The 27,708-nt window shown below is 39.7% G+C and overlaps 1 protein-coding gene across 2 annotated transcripts in view; it reads left to right on the top strand.

Annotated features, from left to right (window-relative positions):
• Nucleotides 1-13,721, top strand: part of LIN9 (lin-9 DREAM MuvB core complex component) — a 34,502-nt gene extending 20,781 nt beyond the window's left edge. For both annotated transcript variants that reach the window (XM_042446339.1, XM_042446340.1), the window contains 9 exons: nt 274-431; nt 1,557-1,690; nt 1,926-2,045; nt 2,533-2,634; nt 6,279-6,359; nt 8,623-8,748; nt 11,642-11,824; nt 12,261-12,358; nt 12,460-13,721. In XM_042446339.1, the coding sequence (XP_042302273.1) occupies nt 274-431; nt 1,557-1,690; nt 1,926-2,045; nt 2,533-2,634; nt 6,279-6,359; nt 8,623-8,748; nt 11,642-11,824; nt 12,261-12,358; nt 12,460-12,565 (1,108 nt within the window). In that variant the 3' untranslated portion in view covers nt 12,566-13,721. The remainder of the gene's footprint in view (nt 1-273; nt 432-1,556; nt 1,691-1,925; nt 2,046-2,532; nt 2,635-6,278; nt 6,360-8,622; nt 8,749-11,641; nt 11,825-12,260; nt 12,359-12,459) is intronic.
• Nucleotides 13,722-27,708: the final 13,987 nt, after the last annotated feature.

Below are 27,708 nucleotides of genomic sequence, written 5' to 3'. Positions count from 1 at the left end.
TTGGTTTGTTTTCCTAGGGAACTGAATTATCCACTAAAAACATTGTAGAAGGACCATATATCCCATCCTCCTTGTTCTGTTGCTAAACTTGCATGGGTATTTAATTTATACAGGATCATATGTTCCTTCTCCTGAGGCTTTATCTCTGGGTCTAGGATGTTTCATCAGTGAGACTCTTCTTGCTCTCAGGTGTTACAAAGAATACGTATGTAGGATGTATTAATAAAGGAGTGCATTTAAAGAGTCAGAATAGTTCTGCTTACTGTTTTGCAGATGTTCTTCTGCATTCTTTGAAGAAGAAAGGTCAGCATTAAAACAGAAACGGCAAAAAATTAGACTTTTACAACAGCGAAAGGTGGCAGATATATCCCAATTTAAAGATCTTCCAGAAGAAATTCCATTGCCACTAGTTATAGGAACAAAAGTTACAGGTAATTTTTCATCTTTAAATGAAACAGATGTTTTGAGTAGTGTTGAGCTATGAAGATGTAGTTTAATGTGAAGATGACTAAAGGATAAAGCTGTTGGTATTGCACCATCCATAAAACAGGATTACCTCTCCTCAGTGACTTTAATATTTGGGGGTCAGAGTGGCACAGCCCATTATAAGACACACAGTAAGTCCTTACAGATCTTCTCTAGCACTTTACAGGAAAGTCTATACTGTATCTTGAAATAAGTGTTAGCTTCCACAATCCCTTTTATTTCATTGTGGGACCTTCGTAACTGATGCCTTCCACCATTTCCTTTTCCTAAATTGCCATACCCTAATGAATCTATTTCCACAGTTGAGACAGTGTGATTATTTTATTATATTGATATGATATATCCTCTGTTGGAATATATGCCCTGTTGGAATCTAGCAGCCCTGGTGCTAGACATCTAGAATAGGGCTATTCCTACACTGTCCAGTTTTGTAAATCAGTAGGAATATGTGTTTATAGCAAGGGCTTTATATTCTGTAGTTGTTTTCAGGGGGGGGGGGGGACATTAGCATTCAGAGAATCCAGAACTTTATTTTTAACATGTGCAAGCTTCTGGCTTTTTGTAGATGATATAAGAAAGGCTTTTCAGTTAGATGAGCAATGCTTAATGAAAGCTGAGAAGCTAGAGAAATGTAGCAAATTGTAACTGCATTCTTTCCTATCTGCTTCTCATTTGGAGAAGTAGCGGCAAATGTAAACACTTCAGGTAATATAATTCCTTATTTTGCAAAATCATACTAGTTACACAATTCAGCTTTTTTTAAAACATAGAATGGAGAACCTGTGGCCTTCCAGATGTTGCTGGGATGCTGTTACAACTCCCTTCAGTCCCAGCCATCTGAGCATGATCAGTGTTCAGCAGTAATGAGGTTTGTAATCCAGTAATATCTGCAGGACCACAGATTACTTGCACCTGGCATAGAGTTGGAGAAGCTTGTTCCAGACTTCGATTTCTGCATTGCTCAGTAGACTTAACATATGCAATACCTATTCAAGGCCAATAGGCATTGGAAATTATATAAAATATTATTTTCCTTCAATTAAGAATATGATTTTTATCATTGATCATAGCACGGTTACGTGGTGCCCATGATGGACTCTTCACAGGACAGATAGATGCTGTAGATACTCTTAATGCTACATACAGAGTAACTTTCGAAAGGACAGGGCTTGGAACGCATACAATCCCAGATTATGAAGTCCTCGTAAGTTATGCATCCTATTTTTTTAAGTGTCTGAGCACAGAAAAACATTTTCCCTAAAGTAATGAATTCCATATTTTTAATTCAGTAAACGATGTTTCAGGAAATTAAGTACATATTGTATTGTTGTCAGTCTTAATATTTCTGAGTGCATTAATTTTTTTCCATAAAAAAAATTTCTGTCTCTTAGTTCTCGATAATAATCCTTACACCTTTTTTTTCCCTTTTGTTACTTCAGAGTAATGAACCCCATGAAACCATGCCAATTGCTGCCTTTGGACAGAAACAACGACCTTCTAGATTCTTTATGACTCCTCCTCGGTTACATTATACTCCTTCCCTCCAGTCTCCAATTACAGTAAGTGACAAAAAGAGAACATTTTTCTTCATTCAGTAATTTTTTGAATTGGGCAACTATGGAGTGACTAGGGCCAATTTTTTACCCATGCACCCTCCACAGGGGTTGTACTGGCAGTCCAGACTCATCTAGAAGTTGACAGCATGTCACTTCCAGTTTTATTTTTTGCCAATTTTCTAAGATTTAGGTGGAGTTAAACATTATAAGATGGTTGGGGGAATGTGGAGCAAAACAGCTGCATTTGGCAGTCAAGGTTTTTTAAGAATTTGGGGGGAGGGTCTTGGGACTTTGGGGGTTTTCAGAGGCCACAACATGGGCCCATAAAAGTTACTGTGGCCCAAGCTGTGCTTTGTCAGACCTTCTTTAAAGCAAATGAAACTGCTTTAATACAAGTCAATACATTTTAATGTTTAATTAATGCAGAGTTCAACTGTCCTTACATCTTAGTAGAATTAAGTTATATAATACAACTTTATTTCTTGTACAGGACAGTGATCCTTTACTAGGTCAGTCATCTTGGAAAAACAAAATCTCAGGCTCAGATAGCGAAACGTTAGGTGGTTTTCCAGTAGAATTCCTTATCCAAGTGGTGAGTTTGAATTTTTTTTCTTTTCATATTATCTTTACTAATATCAAACATTTTTGAACAGCTAAGTTAATAATGAACTCAGAAGTGCCTTTTAAGACTAACTGGGAAAAAGACTACAGTCCATAATAGCTTATGCCAGAAATTTAATGTAATTTATTCACACAATTATGTCACATATCCAAAATTACATTTTTCATGATAAGTAAATGAAATACTCATTCTGAAATCCCTGCTAATGAAAAGATTTTAGTTTTCTCAGTGGCCATTATTTTATAATAATTTTATAATTGGAAAAGCATTGCTAACGTTCATATAAATACACCTTAGAAACATATCTGAAACAAAATATGACCTATCACAATAAAAAACATAAACCTAACACCACCACCACCACACACAACACTGATTTCCTATCATTGTCATCTCTATAATATAAAATTCACCTTTCATTTGTCAACCCAAGGTTATTATATACTTTTTACTTGAGAAAAGTACACAGTTCATATTCAAAGCCCACAATTGTTACCTTTTCTTGAGTAAATTTCAAGAAATCTCCCTATTCTTTCACAAAATTGTCTCCTGACTTCTCTCTCAATAAAGTAGTCAATTTGCCACCTATGTGTAAAAAGAAGTCTAGCCATTGTAATCATATATTGAACAATCTTTTCTTGATGTCTTTTTATTTGGTCATCTTGCAAAAGCAGTAGGAAAAGTTCAGGTTTAAAGCTCACTTTTATTTTGAGGATCTTCTCTATCACACTGTGAATTATCTTTCAGTATTTTTTTGGCAAGTCCACCACATCTGATAGTTTGAGACTTGTTGCAGTTTGTATTTCCAACCCCTGTTTTTACCCCTTTATACATTTTGCCTATTTTTTCTGGAATTAAATGCCATCTGAGCATCATTTTATAACATTTGCTATGCAATTTAGACAATATAAACTTCAAACTCTTCTACTATATCTTTTGCCATTTTTCCAATTCAATATTTTAACCAAAATTCTGAGCCCACGTGTATTTTTTTTACCTGTTCCTCTTCCATCACTGTTTTCAACAATAATTTGTACATTGTGCTGATCAAATGATCATCATTTAAACATAACTGTAGTTGAAATTGGTTGGTGGGGTGTGTGTGTGTGTGTGTTTAAAATCATATAATTTTTATCAGCTTTAAATATTTCAGTCAATAATTCATATTGGTACCATTTTAAACTAAGATCTTCTAAATTAAGGTTGTCATTTGTTTTAAATCTATATTTAAATAAAATTTCAGTAAATCTTTATAAGTCACTCAGTCTTCCTTATCCTTTTTCTCCGTTGGCCATTATTAATACATAAGTGCTTCTGTGAAAATTATTATTTTAGCCATACATATAGAGACTATAAAAGAACCGGTGTGGCATAGTGATTTGATTGTTAAACTAGGATTCCAGGAGATCAGGATTTGTTTCCTTACTGAGCCACAGAAACCTACTGATTGACCTTGGGAAACCTAAGAAGAAGGCATTGTCAAACCTCCTCTGAATAAATCTTGACCAGAAAATTCTGAGAGAGTCGTCATAAATCAGAGGCTGCATCCACATTGCAGAAATAATCCAGTTTGTCACCACGTTAACTGCCATGGCTCAATGATATACAATTCTGGGAGTTGTAGTTTGTTGTGGCTCCAGAACTCTCACAGAGAAGGCGAAATGTCTCACAAAACCACAGTTCCCAGAATTCCATAGCATTGAGCCATGACAATTAAAGTGATGCCAAACTACATTATTTCTGCAGTGCAGATGCAACCAGAGTGAACTTGAAGAGCATAACAATAACAATAGAGACATGTATAAAATTGGACACATGTAAAAAAGGACTGGTCTGCTTTTGTTCTATTACATCCTGTCATTTTCACCAGCCTCTTCAGGTCTATTCTAGTCAAGTTCCTGTTAAAACAATAATGATGGCATTTTTATTTGAAATTTGTGACACTTTTCTTAGTATCAAATTAAATATTTATATGTACAGGAATGGGTTGTTTCATGCATTACATAGCCAAAGCAGGGCACTGGGAAACAAGAAGAAGATCTCAGCATTCTTGGGAGTTTGCAGAAGTACTAAAAAAATCTTATAAGACAAAAAGTCTACAGATGTTAAAAACAGGGCAGGAAAAAGCTTCACTGAGGACTAAATGTACCAATGACCATAAAACTTAGGAAGCAGTCTGAGGAAGGCTTTTGGGGGAGTAAAATATATTGTCCTGAAAGAAAGGATGTATGTCTGGCTGACTAGTTAAGCATTTTGTAGATATATCAGATTTTGCTTTCTATGATGTGTGAGTGAAAATCTTGAATAATCTTTGTTCAATAGACTTAATTCTATAGCCCAATCACTCTGCTATACTATTGGGGGGGGGGGGCTAATTTAACAAAATCCATGACTCTTTACACTCTTTTTATTGTGGCCATTGTTTTGAAAAATCTTAGTACTTTAGGTTCAGTTCAGATGTCATGCCACATCATAATTAAAATACTTTTAAGTGTGGTTTGGCTTGGAGTCTGCATCACTAAAGCATAGTATGCAGTTGGCTGGGCAAACCATAATGAAGAGTTTAAATGGGGCAGCTGTTATTTAAAGACAGGAGTGAAATTAAGAGCTAAGAGGATGAAGCAAACCTTTTAGAAGCTTATATCACTGAGGAAAATACAGTAACACAATGGCTATTTCAGTACTCCAAATGCATAGCATCCTCAGCTAGGTGACAAAGGAATACATGGAACTACTTAGACAATATTTTTTTATGATTAATCAAAGGCCTGTGTTTCCCCAAACAAATAAGTTAAACTAGTCAAATGAACTCCAAATAGTCTTTCTATTCTATTGGTCTAGGGAATACAGTGGTCCCTTCCCTTATGCAGGGGATCCGTTCTGGGCGGCGCCGCCCCCACATAAGGGAAATTCCACATATGCTCAAGGTGTGTGGTTAATATGAAAAAGAGAGAGCTGTGTCTGGATTGCTTTGGCATGCTTAATATACCAAAATTCTTAAAAGATGGTTATTGTCAAGTCATGGGTAACTCTCTTGGTCAAGGATGCTTTAGTTATAAAGACAACCCCTGAATGGCAGTGTCCATGCCACAGACTACAGCTTCTAGTCAGATTTTGGGTAGGAAATTGTGTATACAGTTTCTTTGAGGCTATGGCAAGGCCTTTTGAAAATATTTCCTGAATGCCTGAACTTAATACAGTGGTACCTCGGGATACGAAATACCCAGGTTACGAAATTTCCAGGATACGAAAAAATCCCATTGGAAATAATTGTTCCGGGTTACGAATGTTTTTCGGGTTACGAAAAAAATTTTTGGTGCTTTTCGGCGCTTTTTCGCACGAAACGCGGCTTTTCCCCATTAGCGCCTATGGCAGTTCGGCTTACGAAGGCTTTTCGGGTTACGAAAGCGGCCGCGGAACGAATTAATTTCGTAACCCGAGGGAGCAGTGTATGTGCATTTGATTTATATCCAGCCCATCTCAGCTATATGTACAGTTTACAAGCCTCTCATTTGTGCAATATAAATTAAAATCTGTTTAATTCCTATAATTTATATTAAAAACTGTTAAAATGATTATATCATTCATGAAATGTTTTCTATTCTTTTTTTCAGACTAGATTATCAAAAATTCTTATGATTAAGAAAGAACACATAAAGCAGTTAAGAGAGATGAACACAGAAGCAGAAAAATTGGTAAATATCTAACATTGTTTCAGTTCTGGGTTTTAAAGTATCTTCCTCTCATAAAAATAATTTTAGGCCCTGTACAGATGGGCCTCGTGGCACGTCTTGATGACATGCTAGGGTTGTCTAGGGGCATCTCTTATAGACGCCCCGCAACCCTAGCACATCTTCCGTACGTCAAAATGGCGGCACCCTATACAGATGGGCACCGCCATTTTGATGCAACGGATACCTAACGTCCGCACGTCGCGGTGTCATAATGACGTTGCGAGTGCACCATTGGTGCCGCAAAAAGAGCCCGCTTTTCGTGGGTTCTTTTTGCTCCGCAAGGAAACCACGCGGTTTGTCCGCTGCGGCTTCCTCACGGAGCAAACCAGGGTGCCGGCAGACCGCCCTTTTTGGGCAGTCTGTACTGGGCCTTAGTGTACATAAAAGCCCAACACATGACAGAATTCAGATAGAAGGACCCCTACTTCCTTCCCCCATTCATTCAAACCCTCCTATCAGCTCCTTAATGATATCAGTAATTACTACTACCAAAACTGAGGGAATAATATTAATTTGAATTATATTGAAACAAATTTGGAAGAATCAGTTTTGGCAGAGAAGTTAGTGAGATGTGCCCCTCCTAGTCCCATGCTTAAGCAGCAGCAGGAAAACAACAGTAATGAGATAAGAAAGAAAACAACCGAAGACATGTACTTCAAATATTTCTTATTTAATTCATTAGAAGAGTGGGGAATTGTTCTTCAATATAAAATTCTCAAAGCAAGGAACAAATTTGGGCTACTAACCATAGAGCATAAATTCAGAAAAAATGCTGCATAGTTGCAGCATCTGGAGAAATTATTTAAAGTAGTAACACATTAATCATTGGCAATTCCATTTACAAGTGATTCATTCTCAGTACTCACAGACTGTGTGAGGCACAACTGAGTTCTTTTCAAGCTAGCATTTCAGGACACCTCTTAAAAGTACTAAGATTGCAAACAAGGTGCACAGGTCATATATGTATGTTGTTTCCAGCAAAATCCAAAACTCACTCAGCTCCTAAGCAATGCTGGTTTAAACCAGATTGCTCCCCCTCCTATTTCAAAATGCAGGGGGGGGGAAGGGGAGTGCAGTGCTGGTGGGGCTCACACTCAGTGGCTCTACCAGAAAGCTCCTGACAGAGCCAATGATCTGATGAAAGAGAACTAGTCTCTTGTTGCTTAAGCCAGTGCTTCCAGGAGCTCCTGATACCACCAAATAAGAGCCTTTCACTCTTGAGCCTCCATCATGTTTGGTGCATCCACCAATATGGGTGCACCTTCTTTGTCAGATTTTTCCAGTGGTCTCCTGTGTTATCCCCATGAATAGCAACTAGGATATGGTTTATGTATGATATTTTATCAATATCAGAAATAAAACAATCTCTGTCCTCAGTCTTGCAGTCTAAAAAAACCCTCCACAAAACTGGAAAAGATTCAGAAGAAAGGAGAAAACAGCCAATTCTAGCATTTGATTCTTGGTTATCAAATTAGCAGATGCTAAGTTCAGCATGTGATACTGCTGGATGAAAGCACAGTGAAAGGATTGCTGCCTCCTATCCCTTTGTGGTGACCCAAGCAGTGGCAGTTAGTAGCTGAAGGGACTAGGCTCTCAGCTAGACCTCCAACAAGGCAGGAGAGAATGCCTCTTGACCTGTTGTAGAAGCTACAACTGCAAGAATTCCCTATTCTGCATAAAGGTTAGAAGTATAAGAGCCCTGTTCTTTTTGCATCTGGCCAGTTATATGCATATCTATTGAATGTACATTACTGTGCATTAAATGTACATTAAAAGCTTCATTTAAATTCATCAAGATTTCTAGATAGGTGTAAGTGGGATCATAGCCTTAATTAGTTTGAATTAGCCAAGATATCTGAGTTCATCAACCTGATTGCTATAAAGAGGAAAGTAGCTGGTAAAAACATGCTCAGGGATTATCCAGGTTAGATATTCAGATTCATTTCGAACATTCAATTTTGAAAGCCCCCTCACTTAGTGGTTGATCAAATTCACTTCATGGGGATTTTGAATATTCTCAATTTCCTAAGGTAGCTAATTAATATGGCAAAAAAATTCAAACAATCATGCTACAAATAATTCTAAAACTTAGCATTATGTAAGGGGGAAAACCCAATCTTCAGTGTGTAATAAAAGTTACATACAATGAATGAATATTGCATGTTATTACTTTGTGTCCTTAATTCTTTTTTTCCATATTGTTTTGTTTTTGTCATTTGTACAGAAATCATATTCGATGCCTATAGGCATTGAATTCCAGAGAAGATACGCAACAATTGTTTTAGATCTTGAACAGCTAAACAAGGATCTAAACAAAGTATTGCATAAAGTCCAGCAGTATTGTTATGAGGTAAAATATTGTCATTCTAGCTCAGCACTTTTCACCTAAAGAGAACTGCAGTCATCAGAGACATATGCATTCCAGCTTCCCCACACCTACATGTCCCTCCCCCCTTGTTACAACATTTAGAGCAGTGGTTCCCAAACTGTGGTCCTCCAGGTGTTTTAGATTTCAGCTTCCAGAATTTGGTTGGAGCTTCTGGGAGTTGAAGTCCAAAACACTTGGAGAACTAAAGTTTGAGAACCACTGATTTAGAGAGTCCTACTAGATTACCGCACTATACTGATAGTGCTGCTATTCCACTTTAACTGCTCTGGCTGCCTCCTGTTGCATTCTGGGATTTGCAGTTTAAGGAGAGGTGTTTAGAATTCTCAGCCAGAGAGCTCTTAGGATTCACTGAACTACAAGCCTCAGAATGCAACAGGAGGCAGCCAGAGCATTAAAAGTGGAATAGCAGCACTATAAGAGTTTAGTGAAGTAATGTGGCTACTTTCTAAATGTGCAGTTTTCATTAAAGCAAAGACAGGTTTTCAGCCTTTTACTTATAGTGTTTAGATACAAGAGAATTTGTTCAAGCAAACAATTTGCCACTCAATCAGGTAACACCTGACTGCTGGTTAATTTTCCTACAGCATGATCCATGTGTTTATCTCCTATCTCTTTCTTTCTTATATCCTTTTCCCCTTAATGTCAGCCATAACAAATGACAGCAGTGAGATACAAATTGTCCCTGTATTTGGGGGGTTAGAAATGTACAACTTGCAAGATTTTGTTGAGCTGCAGTTCCCAGCACTCCTCATCCTTGGCCATGCTTGCTACGGCTGATGGATGTTGCAGTCCAACTGTACCTGGAGAACTACACTGTTTTCATCCTTACTCTATTTATAGTGGGAAATTGTCCTTCAAGTAGATTGGGTTGGAAGCAAAGAGTCCTGTTTAATCATTGGTTGGAAGGCACTTTACTGCAACATGTCAATGAAGCAGGGGCACAATATCTTTCACTCCTCATTGTACTACTACTGTCAAACCCTGCCTTGACCTCCCCCCACCACCCAGGTTTAAGGCTGATGTACTGAAGATTAATCCGGTCTTAAATCTTAGAATCTCACTGATGAAAAAGTTATGCTACATAGAACAGGGCTACAGGATTGAGGGAATATTTGTATATGGCTAAGGGACTGGCCATAGCTATGCAGTCTTTCTACAGAAATAGAATTTAAATCAGGTGAGTAATTGCTGTGCCCAACAATCCTAGCCAGCATAGCTAGTGGTGAGGGACCATGGGAGCTGCAGTCTAAAAATATCTGAAGGACCACAGTAGCCCACTGCTGATCTAAAGAAATCCAAGTGAAAAATAAGACTTGGTCCCATTGCCAGAGAAAGACATCAGCAGAGTCTTTCCCACTAGGCAATTAACCCACTGAACATTAGGAAATGAATTTCCAGATTAAAAAGAATGGTTCAAAACACACTGCAGACAGAAATAATCCAGTTTGAGACCACTTTAAGTGTCCTGGCTCAGTGCTAGGGAATCCTGGGAATTGTAGTTTATTGTGGCCCCAGAGCTCTCTGACAGAGAAGTCTAAATAACTCACAAAATTACAGTATCCAGAATTCCCCAGCATTGAGCCAGGGCAGTTAAAGTGGTCTCAACATGAATTATTTCTGCAGTGTATTTTGGACCAATGTGTTAATGAAAATAGTTGAAGCTTTGTCATTGTAGTAATCAGGGGTGTCACAAAAGCGTGTGGGGTGTGTGATCACAGCAGGTGACACCTCACTGGGGATGTCACTGGGTGCATTGGTGGAAAGGGGCTGCCTTCCTCATCTGGCAGGTCTGCTGTCTGGGAAGAAAAGCAAGTTGCCTCCCTTTCCTGCAAGGCCAGCAGCTTCGCCAGACCTGGAAAAGGCTGCAAAGCAGCAGCAGCAGCCCATTCAACCGGTATTCCCTAGTGGGAAGGGGATGCCTTCCAGATCTGGTGGGTCTGCTGGCCAGGCAGGAAAAGGAGTCTTCTCTCTTTCCCGCTGCCATCAGCGCCCAGTGATGGGTAGGGGTGCCTTCAAGTGTCTGGCAGCTTTGCTAGCCAGACAGGAACGCAAGACGCCTCCCTTTCTTGCCCAGCCAGAAGCACCACCAGAACAGGAACGGCTGTGTGGGAGCAGTATCAGCCTACTTCCACCAGCAACTGCTGGTGGGAAGGCATGCTTTCTGAGTCTGATGGTTCTACTAGTCAGGCAACAAAACATGTTGCCTCCTTTTCCAACCCAGCCAGCAGCGCAACTAGACCCAGAAAAGGCTATTGGGAAGTGGAGGGGAGATATTAAAAAATGATCAGCACTGGTTGTCAGATATACTGTATTAGATACGCCACTGATAGTAAATAAAATACTGATTAGTTGAATCCAGCTATTGTGTATACAGTTGGCCCTCTGTGTCCATAGAGTCTGCATCCATGGATTCAACCTCCATGACTGGTAATTTAAAAAAAAATCAAAAATGCAAACCTTGATTTTGCCATTTTGTTTCTACCACACTGTATATAATGAGATTTACGCATCTATGGATTTTGGTAACCCTGGGGAATTTTGGAAACAAACCCCAGTGGATACCAGTTGCCCACTGTCTACATCTTTTGCATTCATTAAATCAGTTTTCCCCAGCCTTCCAGATGTTTGGATTCCAGTTCTAATCCAATGACAAGGGACCTTGGGAATTGATATCTAGAACATCTGGAAGGAATCAGGTTGAGGACGGCTGTATTCCATCAGTCAGTCTTAGGCAGAAGAGGTAATTATGCAGCCCTCCAAATGCTGCTGGACTACAACTTCCCACAATCCACACCACTGACTGTGCCATTTAGAGCTGCTGGGAGTTACAATGTAAATACTTTTTATCTCCCAGCTTGCCCCAGAGCAAGGTCTCCAGCCTGCGGATCATCCCACAGATCTAAGACGAAGGTGTGAGGAAGAAGCTCAGGAGATTGTCAGACAGTCAAATACGTCAGCAACAGGACAGCCTTGTGTTCAAAGTGAAAATCTGACTGATTTGATTGCTAGACTTACAGCAATATTACTACAAATTAAGGTAAGTGATGTGATAGTGAAGGAATAAAATAACTATATTTTAAGATGGTTGCCCCTATTTAGGGACAGGAATGCTGAGGCCCGCCCTAGTCTTATTCTGAAAAAGACAGACGATCTGGAGGACAAGAGAGCAACACTAAGAAGGGGTGATTCTTTGCATGACCGATATCCCATGGAAGTGTCCTGGGTCACATGGTCTAGTTGCTTGTTCGCAAAAGATGGCTATGTATTTCAAATGATAGTAAGTGCAAATGGGAAGATTTAGATGAGATATGAACAGGGAAATTGGTATCTACAGGGGGTGGGGGTCCTGGAACCAAACCCCAACATACCAAGGACCCATTGTACGTCTCAGAATTTATGGTAGTTGTGCAAATTTGGTAAAGCAACTAAACACGTATGACATCTTGAATTCTAATCCTTTTCATTTATCCTAGTGTCTGGCAGAAGGAGGTGATCTAAATTCCTTTGAGTTTAAATCACTAACAGATTCATTAAATGACATCAAGAATTCCATAGACTCCACAAACATCAGGTAATAAACTTTTAGTCACATTTTAGATACTTTTATAATGATATGAATGCTTTTATAATGCTGAATATTTTAGAAGTATCAACAATATTATTTTTCTTTAGTTGTTTTCAGAATAATGTTGAAATCCATGTTGCACACATCCAGAGCGGCCTCAGCCAGATGGGAAATTTACATGCCTTTGCTGCAAATAACACCAACAGAGACTGAGAGAAATGTTTACCTAGGTCCAGGTGTACAGAATGTAGTTGTGGAAACGCCTTCTTATATAAGCTTCACCAAATATCCTGACTGCTGGAAGACAAAGGAAACAAGGAGGATATTTTGAGATTGGTTGAAGTGTTTCTGAAGAAACCAGCATAAAACTACCAGCATTGCTATAGACTTCATCACTTGCTATGCACATACAGTATCTTATTTTAACAGCTAACCCTTAGTTATGAAAGTATATATGTTGTTTTAAACTGAAAGTTATGCAGACATGTTTTTATATAATGTAAAGTAAGAATACTTTATTTTAAATTGAGTTGCAGCAAATTTTGTCAACTATTAACAGATGTTTTAAGAACAGTGAAAAGGAAATAGCATAGGCATGGGCTTGTAATAGCAACTTCTTGTCCTTGAAAGCCATAGTACTTAGTACTAGGGCCTTACTGCCTTTTGATTTTAATCCTTGAACAGTGTAGTGATTGGTAAAGCAGTGTGTGTGTTCCTTTTCTTGGGAAGTAGCAGAGTAAGGTGTGCAAGGGAATGGTAGTGAGTAGATAGCTGTTGTACACTTGCTGATACTGGGAATCCTTGTAAATCTCTTGGAATGTTTAATTTATCGTAACTTATAAAAGTAATCTAATGAAGGAGTGGAAAAAACTGCTGAATTCCCAGAAAGTGATAAGAATTGCTTTTTTTCCCTCCATAATGGGCAAAAAGTGTTCTAGTTAATATATTTCAAACAAATAACTGGTAATATTTTCCACTGATTTGTTTGCACAACTTTAAACTCAGTACCTGGCTATTAAAGAATTAATAGAGTTTCACAATGCAGTCTGATAGTCAGTCCTCAAAACTGCCTAAAAAAATAAAAAGTAAATACCTGAGGAAGATAAATATAAATCTTGTAAAAAGGGTATATTGAGTTGTTTATTTAGTATAGTCCTGTAAAGCTACAGTGTAATAAATTGTTTCCAGATTTGAATTTTCAGATAGCTCTAGCAATGTTTTGATTCTTTAATGCCTCATAAAATGAGGTCTTTTGTATGTTAATGTATAAAGAAAATATAAACAATTATTTTCAATTTAAAATTTTGTATAGTTTTAAAAATGCTTCTGTACTCTGTGTCTGCATTTGTGCTGCTTCAAAACTTAACTGCAGAGTTCTTTTAAGAAATGCATAAATCTTTTATTCTAATTGATGTTATGTAAGTTGCGGTGTTTTAAGGCCTGAAATAGTTTCCAAATATTTAGTTACTTTTTTTAAAGAGATGCATTTTTGTCTAGCAATGGGGAGGTGGGATGGAGAAAGATAGTTTTCAAATATTACTTTCTTCAAAGAGTTTTCTAACTTTGGCTCTTAGCAAGAGAAATGTCTGTATATTTAAAAAAAACAGGGCATATTTCTTACTTGATTATGAAACAACTGCATTAATACCAGAAACTGGAATTTTAAAAAGGCTTTTGTAGAAACATCGTTTCTGGGGCCGAGGTTATCCAGGAGTTTCCATGGCTGAGCAGGGAATTGAACTCTGGTCTCCACAGTCATAGATCAACACTCAAACCAGTACAGCACACCAGCTTTCAGAAACATAGCTCTTGTATCCTCATTTGTGGTGGTCATCAAAGGACACAAACATGCATGCGCTCAAGTTTCTTGTTTCTTAAGAGTTGTCTTATGCGTGTAAGGCAAAATGATGCTATTCTGACATGGTTTTCTCTAAGTATGCAAAGGGATCGTATAGCACTTTGAAAGAAGTTGAGGCATAAATTTTAATAGACTTGATCTACTTCCTCAAATGCATGGAGTAGTTTTCTCTTGTGCAACTCAAAGACTGTCCTTAGCCTTCCAGTAGATGCACAAGCCATGAATCCCAAAAGGACCTTCCTTCAAGCACAAAAGTAAAATATATCCCACTTTCTCTAGCAGTCGGGCAGAAAACCTTAAGGTTGTGGGTTCCAGGCACATAGCAAACCAAAATGAAAACAATCAGCATCACCAAGCAGAACCAGAGGCAAGGAAGTGCTGTTAGACTGCAGCTCCCAACGTTCTTTGCCACGTTGACACATAAGTGGAAATTCTGTGATCCTCAACTCATTTGGGGAAGAACTGGCTTTTAAAACATGTTGTTTGACCCCTGAATAGGGATCATGGTGGAATTGTGGGGGGGGGGGGGGGGGGGGCAGGTTGGTGAGTGGTCACCTAGTCCAGTGGTCACCTAGATCGTCCAATTCTTCCTGCCACAGAATGGTAGCTCCTTTGTTTGTCTCAGCATACAAAAAAGGTAGTGTTATCTTTGGGGATGAGGGATTTGATGTTTGTGTGAAAACCTTTGCATACATAACATTACGCACATTTGCAGGTCAGTGTTTCACCTGCCCCTTCTCTACCCGTTTCACTTTGTAGAAGCATAGGTAGGCAATCAAAATGAAAGGAAAACAAAGGCTATTTGACTGAGCAAGTATGCAAATATTTTATTTATTTATTTATTACATTTATATCCGCATGTATTGCAGGAATCCCAAAAAAAAAAAAACCCTTGCAGATGCTATGGTTATGTGTCCAGACATAAACTGATATAGCGAATGCTATAAATGGCTCCTCATCTTGTTTTTACAGAGAATGGATCTTCTCCATCTTCTGCTTCCACTTATATAGTCTATTTGATTTCTATATTGGCCATATGGTAATACCTACATATACAGTTCCCTGAGAAATGTGTTTGCAATGAACAAATTTTTGTCTGCAAAAAACTTAAATAGGTCACTGTCCTGATTTATTTCTTGATCCTAGGGTAAATTCTCCTACTTCTTTCAACATTGTTCAAACAGTAAAGGACTACAACCACCACAACAACCCAGAGAGATGTGCAGATTTAAGCTGGAATTACATTTATGCAACTCACTAACATGAAGCCATTTCCTTTTTTATAATAATTATTGGGAGGGCGTATGTTAAAATAATTCATTTGAGGAAAAATTAATTTTGCCATAAGAGGGAAGAACCTTTCAAAATCTAGTCTGCACCCGCCTCAGTGTATTAAAAAGACAAATATATTCTTACATTCTCTGTAGCTTCAGTAAAATGTAACTGCACTTACACTCCAAACCTATACAGTACAAAGTTTTACCTGGGAATTATTCCCGCTGAACTTGTTAGGACTAAGTAGATATACATTAGACCACACTGTAAACATACCACAGTACAGGGTCACATAACTGGTTTTTTTCAAATGGCAGGCAGATTGTTACTAATTTTGTCTATTTTTAGTTACTTGCAGAGAAAGGAAAAATCACTGTTCCTGTCCATTACTATTCAAGCATACTTAAATATGAAGACTTTTACAAGCACAATGTGTAAGGAGAAGTGCCCTCTGTGTATTCACTATAGCTTACTCCCAAGTACATTTGCAAAGTACAGATTGAAAGCAGCCTTTATTATTCATTCAAGGTTTCAGTGACAATCACTGTGTTACCATTTCTTACCCCTTGATCATTTAGCATGCTTCAGATGATAATTCCTGAGGTGGTTCAACCACAAAGGAGTCTTGGTGGCCATATTTGCCAGATCATTTGTAAGGGGAGCTCCACCTTCCTTTTCCAAGGTCCATGTATTCACAGTAGAGATGGAATAAAAATTCACCAATTTTATAAGACTGACATAAAATGTAGAGTTCCTGATCCTTTGAGAAACTTATGCAAGAAGAAAAAACAAGTCAAAAGTTTTGTTCTGTTTTGCTGTCATTCCTAACAAAATATAAAGTGTGCACTCATCTGGAACTCTGCAGGTGTCTGAGAAGTCCATGTCATCCATCTACCTGGCCCCTGGGGATGGGCGAGATTTGTAATTCAAACCAAATTTTGCCTCTGGGCTTGTTTTAGACTTTCAAAACAGCATTCTACAGCTGTAGGTAGCGGGAGGTAATATAAGTTTCACTGGTGTACTTTATTGGAGGGTTACCTTCTCCTCCCAACATTTTACAGATGAAATGTGTGGCCATGCAACATCACAGTGCTGTCAAAATTGCAAAAGTTATTAATGAAGAGCAGACAAGCTAGGAGATCATAGAATCATAGAGTTGGAAGAGACCACAAGGGCCATCCAGTCCAACCCCCTGCCATGCAGGAAATCTCAATCAAAGCATCCTTGACAGATGGCCATCCAGCGTCTGCTTAAAGACCTCTGCTTAAAGAAGGAGACTCCAGCACTCTCCGAGGGAGTGTGTTCCACTGACGAACAGCCCTTACTGTCAGAAAGTTCTTAATGTTGAGGTGGAATCTCTTTTCCTGTAGTTTGCATCCATTGTTCCAAGTCCTGTTCTCTGGAGCAGCAGAAAACAAGCTTGCTCCCTCCTCAATATGACATACCTTCAAATATTTAAACAGGGCTATCATATCATGCTGCAGCAATTTGCTTTTGCCTGAATCTGCTGAGAAGGGAAATGTTCTACCCCTACCTTTGGGCAAGAGTGGACGGTTTTTAAGAATGTGGGAACTGTTTTTGCCCTTCCCTAGAACATGTAGGGCTATACTGATTTCTAACATCCACAACCTCCTCTCTGACATTCCTGGACACACTAAAACCTCTGCAGGCATGATTTACCTTTAAGCTTGCAGAGGCCTTCTTTAGAAACATGAAGCTCTTCTCTTTGGAGTGAAACAGACTGCCCTGAAGGAGCGGCTTGCTGCCACCCCTTTCAGCACTGGATCGGGAAAGTGGCAACTGCATGCCATGGCCCCGATCCAGCATTTTTCTGGGCCAAAAAGAAGAGGCAAAATGCTGCTTCTTTTTGGCCCAGAAAAAGGGTGCCCTTGCCACTACCATGGCACTTTTCCAAGCTCCTTTTGGTGTGTGGTGTGTGAATGCCACACCAAAGGCACCCACCATGCAGTCGGGTGGCATGACGCTGGCTTGGGGGTGGTGTCGGGGCATACGTCATCCAAACACCATGTCCCCACGCCACCCTCAACCCTGCACTTACTGCCTTACTCATTTTGAGTTTTACCAATTATCTCTCAAATGAAAAATAAAATAAAAATGGTGGTATGCAGAAGGGGAAAGAATGTAGTCTTCTGGGACCCGACAGGGGGCAATGTGTCCCCCAACCTCTGGCAGTTGCCCACCCCTGATATAGCAGGCGATCTGCAAAAAGCACATATAGCTCTTCTGGGGAGAAAGGGTCAAAGCAAGGACTTCTTTCTCATGGTAGACGGAAAGAGCCACACACTCGTTCCCTCTTGTGATCTTTAAGAGTGCATATTATGGCTTATATCCAAATTTTAGTTCCAGCTAGAACAAACACATTGAATCAATGGGATTACATAAAGTGATGACATACCATTAATGAATTGACTCAAAGGGTCAACCCCAGTTGGGTCAAGAATTTGGATGGGTATGTTCATGGGCCCAGAATAAATATCCCCATGTCCCACCATTTCATTGTGGTGACATGGGAGACGTCCTCATTGGTATGAGAGGGAAATCCCTTCAAACCAGGTCTAATGCAAAGTTGTGGTATTAACGTACTGTCCAACTATCCTGATCTGGCAAGGACAGCCCCAGTTAATCTTCTGCTGTCCCACTTTCTCAGCTGCCTTTAAAATGTTCCAGTTTTTCCCCCTCTCTCTCCCACTTTGCACCTACTCAATTTATTTCAGTTGCTGCAAACTGAGTTCAAAATGCAAAGGTAGTCTGAACTTCATTAACTCAGCAGGAGGGAGTGGAGGGGTAGAGATTTGCCCTTCATAAACTCAGTACATAATTTCCATGGTTTCGCTGATGAAAATAGTACTTTTGTGTGCTCTTCCTAATTAATAACTTTTAACTCTTCTTTCCTACCCACACTTTCTTGACCACACACTGATGTGAGTCAGCCACACATTTTCATCTGTGAAACGTTGGACGGTATATATTAATGAGGCAATCTAGCCTCTTTTTTGCCTTCAACTCTGTTCTATTTTAATCATTCTGTCAGTAAATCCTACTAACAAATCTTCTCTGCCAGAATAGCTGGCAGTAAAGTCTACCAGTACATCTGATATATCTCATCAACATATCTGTCAGGATGGCATATTTTGCATTCTACTACAGCACCAGGCTTTTGCTGCATCCTATGATACTTTAGCTAGTAATCTAAAGTAAAGCATTGTATCATCAGCATCAACATCATTTACTAGCATCAGTGGTATTACCAGTTTATTGTCTGGTCTTTACAAAGGAGACCTCTTTTCAACTTTTTTATGTCCCCTCGCCATGTTTACAATAGTCACCACCTCCAAAATCCTTATTATAAAGCCATTTATAAAGGCCTCTCCTTTAAAATATAGCTTTTTAACATGAAGAGCAATCAGACAATATCTAAACAGTGCAACATCTGAGGATGTGAACATACTGGGTAATTTTGAGAAATTCAAAAGGCAAAACAAAGTCCAGCAGGTGGCACCAGACATTCTGTGACCTCTTTTCCTTTTCTGCTTCTATTGTATATATGCTATAGAAAATGCCAGTCTGTAGACAAATGTAAGCATTTTGCTGGCAAATAGAATACCTAGATATATACCTAGATATGTGACAGATAAATGCTGCTCTTTTACTTCCAATAGAAATGAAATGCTTGCCCAAGACTTAAACTACTGCCTGAGGGTACTATATTACCCTGCAGCTAAAATACTGGATGTAATGTAGCACTTGAGTAGTAATCTTCGCAAGATTGACTTTAAGGTATTACTTTCCCCACTGCCTCAAAATCAGCCTTGAAGAATTTGTAATCCAGTTCTAATTGAAAGGGGAAGAGTCCAATGAGAGGCAACTGAAAGGTATAAAGTAAATGCAAGCAAAGAAGAGAAAGGATTCAAACATATAGCACCCAATATTGGTGGATATTCTTCTAGGCTTCTAATGAATGACTGAGATTATTCAGGTTATCCAATACAGTACTTTATGCAAAGATAAGGATTCCAGTCCAATATTGTCCAGCAATCACTTAAGAGCAGCACTTTAGAACCTGAAATACAATGTAGAAATCTAAATTATTTACTTTAACTATTCCTCATAGCAGTCAGAGGATGCACCATTGTTCTATAGGCTTTAAACATATACAGTGGGACACTGGTATCAGCTGGGCGTTGGTTCAGAAAGCCTTGTGGATATCAAAATCCATGGATGCTCAAGTTCCATTAAAAATAATGGTGTAATTGTGTCCCTTATATAAAACAGCAAAATCCAAGGTTTGCTCTTTGGGATTTATATTTTTGGGAATATTGACAAGCCATAAATGATTGAATCTGTGGATACAGAGGGCTGACTGTAGTATAAAGCGTGGTAAGGAATGTGTAGGCCTTCCAGAATTTGCTAGACTACAATTCTCACCTTCCTTACCAGCACAGCCAATACTGATGGGTAATGGGACCACAAATTCCCCTGCTTGGCATAAAGATATTACTTTTTTTAAGGTACAAGGAATCTGTATGCAGTTCTATTGACCTTCTTCCTTTATTACGTTTTTGTGGCTTTTACAACACCAACTTTTGTTCTGTGACTGGCAGACTCATACTGTTTTTGGTCTCAGAATAGATGTGCCATTATAAACTCCTTGGTGGCCTTTGGGAAATTAAAAATTCCTTGATGGCCTTCAACTTGCCTTAGCCTCCATCTGCAATATGAGAACAGCAATACTGAAAAGATTTTTAGGGCTAGTGCAAGAAAAGCTGCAAGAATTTCCAAAATAGTATATGTAAAGTGCTTCAGATATTCTCACATGATATAAAATTATTGCTTTTTCTTTGGGGAGAAGACACATTGTTGTCCTACCACAGCTATCCTAAAATCCTGAATTTCTCAATTTTTTAATGTGCAACACTCACATTTGCTTGTGGTGGTAATGGAGGGGGGGAAAAGGTTTGATGCAGAGGTGAGAAATGTGTGGTTGTTGCACTACTGTTCTCTTGATCACTGGCTATAGTGAGCAGGTGGTTGTTGTGTGTCTTCAAGTCATTTTTAATTTATGGCGACCCTATTGTGGGGTTTTCTTGCCAAGATTTGTAGTGGTTTCAGGGTTGGACTACAGCTCGGGAGACCAAGGTTCAATTCCCACTCTGACATGAAACTCATTGGGTGACTTTAGACATGTCACATGCTCTCAGCCTCAAGTGAAGGTAATGGCAAATATCCTCTGAACAAGCTTTGCTAAGAAATCCCCATAATAGGTTTGTCTTAGAGTCATCATAAGTTGGAAACAACTTGAAGACACACTACATACTCACTCCTCAATGACGATGAGAGAGTATGACTTGTCCATAGTCAGCCAGTGGGTTTCCGTGACCAAATAGGGATTCACACCCGGCTTTCACAAAGTTCTAGTCCAGTACTTATAGTCATAAAGTTGGTCAGTGCAGGATCTCCAGCTGGCTCTACTTAGTGGGGCTGAATTTTAAAAATGTGGAAAATCACATGTTCCACATCCTTGGTGCAAATCAGGGCTGAACAGCTCCAGATGTTTTTGGACTGTAATTCCCATCAGCCCAAACTAGAATAGAATAGCCCATGATAAGGAAGATGGAAGATGTACTCCAACAACATCAGGCGTGTGAGTAGAACCAGGCATTTCACAAACTTTATGAATTTATCAGTTTAGTCTATAGTTTAGAGCAGCCGAGATTTGGAGTGGCCCAGTGTCAGCTGAGAGAAAATGGAAAAGTAAAATGGAGGGTGTTTGTGATCAAAAGAAAAGGGTCATAACAACCTATACTGTGGATAATGGGACTGGAGAGTGTGTGCTCTATTGGGATGTTTTGGGAGGAAAGAATGAACAAAGGACAGTTCTTTGACTTTCCAGCATCACCACTGGCAGTGCTACACAGCAATAAAATGCTCATTTTTAGAAGGAAATGTGATGATGGATGAGGCTGCATCCACACTGCAGAAATAATCTGGTTTGACACTACTTTAACTGCCATGGGTCCATGGAATTTTGGGAATGATAGTTTGTTGTGGCCCCAGAGTTATTTAAATAATATATATATTTTAAAATCCATGAAGAAAATGCTTTAAGGAAAAATAGGGAAAGGGTTTTTCTCAACCTTCCCCCTCTCCCAATTTGTGTTTTTCCTCCTCCAGTTTTTTCACATCTGTACAGCTTCAGCAACTGATACTCTGGAAACTTCAGAGATAGATAAGCTGTGTGTGGACCTTTATATACTTTGGCCTACAGTTCCCATAATCCATGACCACCCGACATGCTAGTTGGAGTATATAAGAGCTATAGCCCAAAGTACCCAGAGGCATGGAGGCAAAGTAGGTATTCTGTTCCAGATTCAAGTAAAGATGCCCTTAGGCTGATCCTAATGATGGCTCTTTTGGCTTCTTGGCTACACCATCTCCCAAAACACTATCTGTTCTACAGCGGCTAGTTTTTAATTCTCCAGCCACCCCTCCCAATCAAAGAGAGAGAGGAATAGATAGTTTCAGGAATAGCTCATTGTGGTAGACCTTGTACATGCAATGCAAGAGACCTGCTGCCCTTTGTAGTCTTAAAAGAGGTTGAAAAGACTGAGACCTCAGAGAGAATTCTGCGGGTCAAAGAAAGTAGAAACCAGAGCCTCTCCTTGATTACAAGTAATCAGTAGTGAAAGACATTAATAATTTTCTCCTAATCAAACCACTAACTTCAGCAACTGGACAACACAGAGGTAGATCAGTATTTGAAAGAAGGTAGATCTGTTGCCCCAGAACCCCCAACCTGTTTTTCCCTGTTTCCAAACCTGAAAGTACTAAAAAACCAAAGGGAAGCCATATTACTGTCCTGATAACTGGGAAAAAACCTTGAACAGGGGAGCTAACAGATAAAGTATCAGTGGCTGAACAATCGAAGTCTGCAGTTCCCAGTATGAAACGTAGCTCTTTTTGATACAGCTGAACAACATGGGCTAAGGGAAAGTAAATTCGAATGCTCAATTGGTGATTGTTAAAAACGAACATCGAGTAGCCATGTGTCCTGAATGATGTCACGGGAATGTCTGTACACGTGAATTTATATCAATAAAGTTGTTCTTCTTTGCTGATACAGACCGCCAGGCTGTCCTGTTCTGGAAGGGAGAGAATCTCCTTGATCAAGGATAACAATCTTTCCACACAGTCAGGGTCTAAACCTGCAGTCGACATACACTCAGGATGGTTGTGGTGGGGACTGATATCTTGGTTCTCCCCCATGCTTATAAAAGCATATTAGGCTACATGAAGCAGTGAGCTTGCTCCATTTAAGAAAGCTTCTTTATGTGAAATCAAAGGAGGATGGCTTCCTAATAGCTATCGTTTTTCATCCACAAGGGAATAGACAAGAATAAATAGGTTTTTGAGTGAAGCAGCTCCAGTTCTGTTGCTTTTCTGCTTCCTCATTTGCTTTCATGTAGATGGTGAAGGATTAATTGCCTGAGACGTGAAGGACCTATTTCTGGAATCATAAAACTTACACCATGCAGAAGAGTCAATAAACCAGCCACTGTCCCAGGGGAGGTTAAAGATGGCATTACCTGATTCCCATAATTCCTGGTGTTTGCTGTTGGACAAAATGGAAAAGTTTTTCACCAGGCATTGTGGTGTCTTCATAAAAGTATTATAAAATGTGAATCCCTGAAGTGTTGTCCTCCCATATAAACAGAAAACCCATAAGAAGTGAGCCATAAAGCCCATCTATTTATGTTGTAATCGGATGGCTTTACATTTGAGTACTGTTTGGAGCTAGGTACATGGTATTTTACTCTTTCCTTTCGAAGGAGTAATCATGAAACAGTTAAGAAAGAAGATAGGAAGAAAATAAATAAATTCAAGATGTGGTGCTAAGGATCCAGTGGACAGCTAAAAAGACAAAACAAATGGGTCCTAGAGCAGATCAAGCCAGAAATCTCCCTGTAAGCCAATATGACAAAACCGTTGCACTTGGACACATCAGGAGAAGGCATGAATAACTGTAAAAACAATAATGCAAGGTGGAGGGAAGCAGAAAGAGAGGAAGGCCGCATACTAGATGGATGGACTTTATTAGGGAGGTCATGGATATGAGCTTACAAGAACTAAGCAGAGCAGTGGAGGACAGGGAATCTTGGAGATGTCTCAACCACAGTGTCATCATGGGTTGAGATTGACATGAAGGCAGTTAACAACAACAACAACAACAACAAAAATCATTAAATTACTGTACTCGGTGTAGCATTTAAATTTGCTGTATGGTTTAAAAGCTAAGAGTGTCTCCACTCTGCATGCATGCATCATTTTAACAGTTTACACTGAATGTCTGCAATATTTATTCAGGATATCCAGCTCTTGTGATATGCTAAAGCTAGCAATTAAGATACAGTGGTACCCCGGGATACGAAAGCACCGCCTTACGAAATTCCCGGGATACGAAAAAATCCTATAGGAAAAAACTGTTCCGGGTTACGTTTTTTTTTTTTTCGGCTTACGAAAAAAAATTTTGGTGCTTTTCGGCGCTTTTTCGCACGAAATCGTGGCTTTTAGCGCTAGCGCCTATGGCTTTTTCGGGTTACGAACGCCGCGGCGGAACGAATTAATTTCGTAACCCGAGGCACCACTGTATTATCTATATAAGATTTCTGTACAGCAGATCAAAAGGTACAGAGAGTACAGACTGAAATAAGGAGAGAACTACCACTGGTGAATTACTGCTGACCATCCAGCTCTCTAAAGCAATTTTGATACAAGGGAAGCAAAAAAAAGATGACAGCACTACAAAATATTGGTTAAAAGGCAGGTCCCTTTGAAGTCTAAAAGGCTTGCTCCAAAGTAAGCATGCACATAGGAATGTGGTCTCAGATATTTTTAACACGCCTATGGTACCAAGGTGAAGGAGGCCTGGAAAAGACACATGACCCTTATTACACTACACTGCTCTACACTATTCTATAGTGCTATTATTCCATTGTAACTGCCATCGCAGCATTCGGTAGAATCAAGCTTGTAGTTTAGTAAGAGTCAAGAGTTCTCTGACTGAAAATTCTAAATGCCTCTCCCTAATCTGCAAATCCCAGGACTCCATAGGGTGTTGCCATGGCAGTTAAAGTGGAATAACAATGCTATGTACACAATAACATCCAAAATCCACAAAACAGTTATAATGTGAAGTCAAAGGCTTTCATGGCCGGCATCAGGGACGTAGCCGGGGGGGGGGGGGGTCTTGGGGTCCGGACCCCCCCCCCCCCTTAAAAAAAAGAAGGGTGTGGGCTGCTGCCCCCCCCCCCCCAACCCCCTTTATAAGGGGGGCACTTAGTCTGGCCCCCCCCCCCCTTCCTAAAATCCTAGCTACATCCCTGCCGGCATCCATAGTTTTTTGTTAGTTTTTCAGGCTCTGTGGCCATGTTCTAGAAGATTTTCTTCCTGATGTTTCACCAGCATCTGTGGCTGGCATCTTCAGAGAATGCTTGCCTGGAAAAAGTGGGACTATATATACTGTGTGAGCATGGAACAATACACATGGGAATGCAGGAGTGATTTGCATGTGTCTTGTTCTGTGCTGATGGCAGGCCTCAGGCTGGGAGACTAATGCAAACGAGGATTAATGTCTGCTAACTGGTGATCATTATCTGCTAGGAAAGCCTCTGACTCCGAGTGGTTTCCCATTTATAATAAATAACAATAATAATAAAATAATAATAATAAAATTTTATTTATATACCGCTATTCCAAATTCCAAATTCGATCACAGCGGTGTACATTGCATTTGCTGAGTCCTTATTTTGCTATTCCTCAGGACTGGTAGCCAAATTTTGTTCACTTTGTTCACCTTAAAGTGAACAAAATTTGGCTACCAGTCAAAATTGCCTGGAGCATCCACATGGCCAGAAAGAGGGGCCTGCCTGTATGAATGTCACTACATTAAATGCCTGTCTGCAGCCACTCACTCACAAACCACAAGGTTGTGAGTTCAATACCAGCCAGGGGCTTCGGTTCAACTCAGTCTGCCATCCTTCCGTAGGTCGCTAAAATGAGTACCTAGCTTGTTGGGGGCAATTAGCTTACACTTAGTACATTGGTAAGCGGTATAGAAATGTACTTGCTATTACTTGCTAATATGTGTGAACTGAAAGCAGCTACATCTTGACAAAATGCAGGCTTGTCACATTTTTCCCATCCTGTATGATTTTAACACCTTTGCCTGATGAAGAAGTCAATGGAGCTTCTCAAAAGCTTGCAACATGTATTTTGTGCATTCGGTTGGTCCAATAAAGGTATCACTGTTTTGTGCGTTTTGGATGTTATTGTACTTTGCTGCTATATGACTAACACGGATATTCCTGGATGCATAATAGCACTATGACAGTGTATGGTACAGATGACACCATACTACTAGCAGAAAGCATCATGGACTTTGAACAATTACTAAGGAAGATCAAGGAAGAAAGTGCAAAGGCAGTCTTATTGCTGAACATAAAGAACCAAAAATAATGACAGAGGATCTACATAAATTCAATCTAGAAAATGAGGAAATTGGAATGTCAAGATTTCCTGTATCTTGGATCAAACATTGATCAGAAAGGAGACTGCAGTCAAGAAATAAGAAGACTAGGGTTGGGAAGGACAGTTATGGGAGAATAGACAAAAGTAAAGATACACAACTGAGCACTAAAGGGAGCCCTGGTGGCTCAGTGGCTGCAACCACAAGGTTGTGAGTTTGAGGCCAGGGCTCCAAGATCCATTCAATAGTCAAGTCAAATTTATTTATATAACCAACCAGACTTTTTCATCCAAGGTCCACTCAGCCTTCCATCCTTTCATAAGTCAGTAAAATGAGTACTCAGCTTGTTGGGGGCAATTGACTTACGCATTGTAAATCACTTAGGGAGTGCTGACTGCACTGATAAGTGGAATAGAAATATACATGCTACATGCCTCTGAAGATGCCAGCCATAGATGTAGGTGAAACATCAGGAATAAATTCTTCCAGAACACGGCCACATAGCCTGAAAAACCTACAAAAACCTGTACATGCTATTGCTAAAGTTACAATAGTCCAGCCCACTGTATTGCCCATCACCATATAGGCATGAGAGAGCTGGACAGTGAAGAAGATGGATAAGAAGAAAATCAGTTCACTTGAGATGTGATGCTGGGGAAGAGTGCTGAGGATACTATGGATGGCCAAAAAGACAAACAAGTAGGTTCTTGAGCAGATAAAGCCAGAAGTTTCCCTGGAAACCAAAATGATCAAATTAAAGCTGTCATACTTTGACCACATCATGAGAATGCATGAATCACTGGAAAATACAGTCATGCTGGGAAAGGTAGAAGGCAATGGAAAGAGAAGAAGACTGCATGCCAGATGGATGGACTCCACCAGGGAGGCCTCAGGTCTGAATCTACAGGATCTAATCAGAGCAGTGGAGGATGGGGGCCTTAGAGATGTCTTATCCACAGGGTTGCTATGAGTGGGGTCAACTCAAGGGCATTTAACAACAACTCAGCTTGAAATGGCTGCAATAAGTTCTTTGTGCATTTTGGTTGGCCCCATAATAGTATCACTGTCTTGTGGATTTTTTGGATGTCATCGTAATTTCCCGCTACATTGACTAACACAGCTACCTCTGGACACACAGTGCCCTGCACATTGGCTGGGGTTAGCGGCACAAGACACCCACGGAAATGGAAAAATTGCAAATAACTCCAGGGGTTTGTTGTTGTTGTGATTGTTGTGTGCCCTCAAGGTGTTTCTGACTTATGGAATGCAAAGGCAAACCTATTGTGGAGTTTTCTTGGCAAGTTTATTCAGAGGGGTTTTCCATTGCCATCCTCTGAGGCTGAGAGAGTGTGACTTGGCCAAGGTTGCCCAGTGGGTTTCCATGGCCGAGTCAGAATTTGAACCCTGGTCCTCAGGGTCATAGTCATATACATATATATATGGTGTGTGTGTGTGTTGTTGTTGTACATATATATATGAATGATCTGGAGACCAGGGTTCAAATTCTGACTCGGCCATGGAAACCCACTGGGTATATATCTATAGTGTGTGTGTGTATCTATATCTATCTATATATATATAGATAGGCTTCCTAGTGCCTCACCACACTCACAACCCATTCTTACAACGCTATATCTATACATACACACACATACATACAGTGTTGTCCACAGTCCACCT

This window comes from Sceloporus undulatus, chromosome 1 (assembly GCF_019175285.1).
Source record: "Sceloporus undulatus isolate JIND9_A2432 ecotype Alabama chromosome 1, SceUnd_v1.1, whole genome shotgun sequence".
Taxonomy (NCBI): Eukaryota; Metazoa; Chordata; class Lepidosauria; order Squamata; family Phrynosomatidae; genus Sceloporus; species Sceloporus undulatus.
The sequence above is the reverse complement of the archived record's forward strand: the minus strand, read 5'-3'. Positions and strand labels throughout refer to the sequence as shown.